General features: G+C 39.6%; 1 protein-coding gene across 3 annotated transcripts in view; it reads right to left on the bottom strand.

Moving 5' to 3' along the window:
• The window catches only part of il13ra2 (interleukin 13 receptor, alpha 2), a 6,974-nt gene extending 2,565 nt beyond the window's left edge, over positions 1–4,409 (bottom strand). Inside the window, exons 1-8 of one of the 3 annotated variants that reach the window (XM_079651547.1) lie at positions 4,240–4,409; positions 3,983–4,090; positions 3,703–3,792; positions 3,268–3,419; positions 1,826–1,982; positions 1,619–1,736; positions 1,082–1,266; positions 770–924 (exon numbers count right to left, since the gene is read on the bottom strand). In XM_079651547.1, the coding sequence (XP_079507673.1) occupies positions 770–924; positions 1,082–1,266; positions 1,619–1,736; positions 1,826–1,982; positions 3,268–3,419; positions 3,703–3,781 (846 nt within the window). In that variant the 5' untranslated portion in view covers positions 3,782–3,792; positions 3,983–4,090; positions 4,240–4,409. Of the gene's footprint in view, positions 1–769; positions 925–1,081; positions 1,267–1,618; positions 1,737–1,825; positions 1,983–3,267; positions 3,420–3,702; positions 3,793–3,982 lie in introns of all 3 variants that reach the window. The other 2 variants (XM_079651546.1, XM_079651548.1) reach the window with 2 other exon arrangements.
• Positions 4,410–6,000: the final 1,591 nt, after the last annotated feature.

Here is a 6,000-nt window from a genome sequence, read left to right as displayed (position 1 = left end):
AACGTAATAAAACTATAAAAAAGTAAGTTCTAAAAGTAAAGTTAATCTAAATTATATCCAAATCAAGATACAGTCTATTACAATTTCCAAATTGCTAGACGCCCAATATTTGTCAAAAATACATATTAAATTAAATCCTGTCATGCTGAAAATATTTCCTGCCTTCTACATAATTTCAGGTGTGTGTGGACTGTCAATGTGTGAAGCTCAATTAAAAGAAATCTGAATTAAATGGAGTTGTGGAGAGTTGCATGTTCTTTGGTTTCTCACGTCATTGAAGTTAATAAGTGAACCGTGCTTCTTTTCTAACGCCCCATTGAATCTGTCTGCCTTACTGGAAGTGTGAGATCACAATCTGGTTCACTGGCAATTCAATATTCCACATTGCCCAGATGGTGGTTTTGAGTCTGCACAAAACGTTACTGATAATTGCCCTTAGTCCTGTAAAATGAGTGAATCAGCAAACGAATGAATGAACAAAGCGTCTGACGATCCAAGAAGGCTTAGCAAGCAAACTAATCTCTAAATGGACATTTTGGGAAAGGTCTTTGATATAAGAATTACATGGGAATGCACTTTTTAAAAATAGATAGTGCGGTAAAGGAAGTTTCTGAATATTTACTATATGAGTATAAGACTCGAAGTTGGCCTGATCCTGATTTATGCTAATGACTTGGCAGGGATTTTTATAGCTGTTGAGCATTACACAATTTATGTGGAAAGGATTCTAGTACCGGTAAGTTCAATGTTCATAATAAGTTAACCATACCGAAACAATTTTCCCATCAGGTCCCTCTTGATTGTGTTCCACCTCCCACTCCAGGCAGTGAGCAGGGACCCTCCCAGCAGGACTGTTCCAGCGGAGATCCAGCTGCGCATCAGGACTTGTTCGCAGATCAAGCTTCTCTGTTGTTCCCGGCTTTACTGCAGAAAAAAATACAATAATTATGAAACAGATTTCAGATTGTTACAGGAAACTGAGAGGGTCAGATAAACCCCCAAAACACCTGCTCAAACAATGAGGGCGGTAGTCACTCTACCCTCTCTGAGTTGTGGTTTAACTACTCCAACATGCATGCACCTTGGTTTTGGATTTGAAGGGAGACAAATGCTGGTTTCAGGGGTCCTTCCTGGGAGGAGCCATTCACACAGAAGTTGATATCAGTGAATTCAGGGAGGGAGATCTCTGTGAAGTTGCAGCCGCTCCTGGTTTCACCCGTTTTGACATATGTGGGGCATTCCTCTGCCTGCTCCAGCTCCTTGTGCCTACAGATCAGATAACAAACAGCCAAACAGTTTTATTGCTAGTGAGTGAAATGTGAAGAGGTTTAAGATGATCTCACATGGTACAAAGGCATTCTTGTCATGGTATTCAAAAACTCTTCAGTGAACTGTTTTTTAGGATAATAAACTATTCTCAGCACAACTGAGGCAGTTTGGTCAGAGAAGTGGACAAAGCCAAGGGATCAGCAAAGTCTGTATGATTCTAACTTACAGTCATGATTACCTTTAAACATTTTTCAAAGATTTATATCTAAGAGATACTTCTTTCTGAACCAAAGTGGTGGATTGGCTGTGATAAGATGTTATAAGTCTCTCTAGTGGTCACATCACATACCAGAAATAAAGATGTTGCTGTGAGTTGGCCGGCAGCTTTGGGCTTCTTCCCCAATTGCACTCCACGTATTTCATGTTATGGTAAACACAGACAAAATCCTGCACGGGGGTACCAACGCCTAGAGGAAGAAAAGGTGATAAACACCAATCAAAGACAAACCATACATTTTTTTATGTTGATGTTTTACCAACATCGGACAGGACTGACCTGTGCTGGGAGGTTTCTGGACCACTTCCGTATAGCTGGAGCTCTTGATCAAAGTGTCGTTGGTGCACGGGCCTCTCAGCAAAGTGTACACTCTCACTCTGACATCTTTCATCAGATCAAACTGGGCTGTGTAATTCCTCTTAAACGTCCTGATAGCCTGTAAATCCAGAAACACAACTATGGTATTTACATCACAATTTATATTCGTGTTAACCACACTCAACAGCGATGCCTTTTGATATTTCTGAGTCAGGTTCCTGGAAACCTGACGCTTTTCTTCCCTTTAAGCTTTTATTAGAGATGTCCCGATCCGATCACGTGATCGGGGATCGGAGCCGATCACGTGATTTTCAAAAGATCGGAAGAAAAAAATCGGGGATCGGGATTTTTTAAAAAAAATACTTTTTAAAAATTTTTTATTCAATGTTACAAAACAAAAATGACCATGTTCAAGTCTTAAAGTCATCCTGAGGCCTTAGTTTTGGTTTGAAATTACAGAACATCATGTATGTGTTGCTTCTTTGGGGCTTGTTTTCATAGACCTGGTTGCTTACAGTATTTCTCTCAAATCTGGCAACAGAGTGGGCAGGGTGCAGTGTCTAATTGTAGCAGTAAGCTAACGAGTACTGATAAGCTTTATTTTGTTTTGATCCAATGCTGCACAACTGAACTGATCCAATGTTGCTGTGAAAAAAAGAAGCTATATCCATGTTGGATAGAATATCCAATTTAAATAAAAAAATAACCTTAAGGGACAACTTGAATGCTTTTTTTCTTTTTTTTCTCTTAATGCATTGCATAAAGATCGGATCGGGAAAGATCGGCAAATTGTCAAAATCAAATGATCGGAATCGGATCGGGAGCAAAAAAAGGTGATCGGGACATCCCTAGCTTTTATTTATAGTCTGTTATTGTCAGTCAGTCCTGTTTAAAATCAAATTCAATAATACTATACTTTATGAGACTTGGCTGTGGTGAAATGATATTCAAACTCAAGCTGCAATAGCATGCTGGATTTTAATACTTTTTAAATCCAAGTGCAATTGGTCCGTCTGAGCTTCATTCATGCATTTCCATATTCATCCACCACACACAGACAAGATCATTATCTTAGTCATACATTATTAGTCTTCTCTCTTTTCATTCCAACCTGACTTAAACACCAGAATCCGTTAATTCATTGTCAATCATCCCTCTGGGCAGGAAATCAAACAATGACGGATGTTTCTAAGAATAAGGCTTTGCTGCTGATTTCCACTCTCATACTTTTATTATGTTTACGGTATCTCAATAATTCTAAATAGACCAGCAAAAAACCCTTTAATGTTTTTTATAGAACTGATCCCCAAAACGAAATCAGTGATTCAACACTATACATTTTATAGTTTCTTTATTCAGTATATGGTTCCATATAAGATTTTAATAAAGTGGTGACCACTTACACTCCAGCTGTCACTGTATGAGTTGAAGTACTCCAGCTGATAGAGATGAGAGCACTCTGTCTCACTGATCTGACCGACTGGGGGGCTCCATGAAATCTGGAGACGTCCGAAATGCCCAAGGTCTGATATCACAAGATCGTCAGGAGGATCCACTGCAGGGGAAAACATATATATAACAATTATTAATGAACAGTGTCTTTTTATTGAAAATATATTTTTTTAATTCAAAGGTTAATATTGAATTTGTGTTCAGACACATTTCTTGTAGACATTTGCACAAACTAATTAGCTCCCAAACTTGCAACACCTGCAGAACTACACACTTAATTTGCGTCCCGAGTGAGTGCATCAGCTTTTATTTTAGACTGGTTTCCTCGTCATGCATGCGAGTCGCGACTGATAAGATAAATATGATGTAAACAAAGTTGGACCCACCTTTAAGACCATCGCAGTGCATGCTATCCCTGCAGGTTATTAAGAGCAGCATCAAAGTCATCCAGGATACACTCGCCATCAAAGTGTCTTCTTAAAACCAAGAAAAGAAACACAATATAGAAGTTGTACGATCTATTTAGTTTGAAAGGATTCAAATAAAGAAAACAAATTAAAAACCTTCCCAAAAATGGATACAAAATTAACCATTTAATATTAAATCAAGTATAATTAAATAATATAAACTATAAATATAACTTTAATTCAAACTCAATGTACTTACGTTGCGTTAGAGAGCGTGTTCCTTTAAAGCAGGTTCAGTCGTGTGTGGGCAAACACTGAGGGAATATTCCGGGTGGGAGAGGTTTCTGTTCTCCGGTGGTGTCTCACTCTGCTGAGGGAAGTCGGTGAGACATGGCCGTATCCGCAACTTTGTTTGGCGAGAATACGATGTGCTGAGAAGGAAGGGGGCTGGCATGGGGGTGTATGCTAATCATTACGATGTTGCCAGAATTTGTGAATGGAAAAAAAATACTTTACCCGGGAAGTCTGCCCACAAATACATACTAAATAATCATCTCTTGAATCTCCTGCAGACAAGGCAACCAACTTGAATCTCAATAATTCACTGACATTTGTTCACACCGGATGTTGACCGTCAAGCCTCCCAAGGACCGAAACTACCTTTCAGTCTTGTAAACTACAAATAATGTACAAATATGCAGGGCCGTGGGAAGTAGGGGTGCTGAGGGTGCTGCAGCACCCCCTGGTGGAGGACAGGGGATCTGCACTTCCACAAGATATAATACCAAAGAAAACGAATTTTCAGCCTTGATGTAACAACATTCATAATTAAGTAAAGATAACACCCTTTTTTTAACCCGGTTATATTTTCCATTTGCCCTGTACGCTGGGCGCTGTAGTGATGAAAGTGAGGGATGTTGGCTTATCAGGCGCCCGCAACTCACAGCCAAAGTGAGAGAGATAGAGAGAGGGGATACCGCAGGGATACGTTATCTCAGTGAGTCTATCTCAGTGAGTCTCAAACGTTTTGATCACAATTTATGGAAACAAATATTTCCAAAGTACACCTTTATAATTATTAGGATAAATCAAAACAGGTTTGAAATCATTCCAATGTATACTATAGGACAGTAAACCAAAAATATTGTTTAAAACTGGAGAGATTTAAAAATATGCATAAATAAATAAATGTTAACTGGTAAAATAAGATATGAATGAACAATACAAATAAAATAAGTTTCATTTATTTGTTATTGGCTATGGTAGGTTATTGGAAATGTTCACATACTTATTTGATTAATAAAATGCAAACTGATCTGTTGTACCCTCTAGATCAGTCTAGTAATTGGGCGCTCAAAGTGCACCAGATTGAAGCATTTGACTTTAAACATTTTTAAAAATCTTCCCGGGGGAGAACCCCCGGACCCCCCTACAGGATGTGAAGTCCACCCCTCCAATTAAAACATGTTATAACACTAAATCAATTTGAAGCCTTGTTATATAAGCTGTCCACCATGTCAATATGTTTCTCTTTTTGTAGTGTATTGGTCTTTTGTAGAGGTTTTTCATTGCCAGCTAAAATCTTGCCTATAGGGCAGCACATTGGTCAGAACCAGCCCTGGTGTCATCCCCACAGCACCCCCCATTTGAAACATGTTCCCACGGCTATGCAAATATGGTAGGGTTCTGCATTTTACTAGTGAACGTGATGCTGACAAAAATCTGGAACTTATGACAAAGTGTTTTGGTATTTCGTGGTTGGCATGACCTCTGTGTGTGTGTGTGTGTGTGTGTGTGTGTGTGTGTGTGTGTGTGTGTGTGTGTGTGTGTGTGTGTGTGTGTGTGTGTGTGTGTGTGTGTGTGTGTGTGTGTGTGTGTGTGCACGCGCGCTGCACTTGCTGCCAATTCTCCAGTTCTCGCGCCGTTCCTCATCTCCCTTGTTGTCTTGCATATTCTGACTCCGGCCCCTCCTCTGGACCATATCAGATGCAGACAAGGTGAATCAAGGGTGAATCAGAAGGAAAGCCCACAAGGTGAAACAAGTTAGGGAAAACCAAAGCGTCACAGTAAAGACAAAGAAAACCTTTTACAAAACTCAGAGGAGAGGGTTGCACGAGGGCTGGGTTTAAAGGAGAAACTATGATACAGTTGAGAATCGAGAACTATGGACTTGGGCAAAGAGCTGAACAAAAATACTGCCAACAGGAACGCATGATTGTTAGCATGTGTGTACCTGTTTGTTAGTGCTGACAAGTCTATGGTGCTGAGTCTGACACG

Source organism: Notothenia rossii (assembly GCF_949606895.1).
Source record: "Notothenia rossii genome assembly, chromosome: 9".
NCBI classification, from domain to species: Eukaryota; Metazoa; Chordata; class Actinopteri; order Perciformes; family Nototheniidae; genus Notothenia; species Notothenia rossii.
The sequence above is the reverse complement of the archived record's forward strand: the minus strand, read 5'-3'. Positions and strand labels throughout refer to the sequence as shown.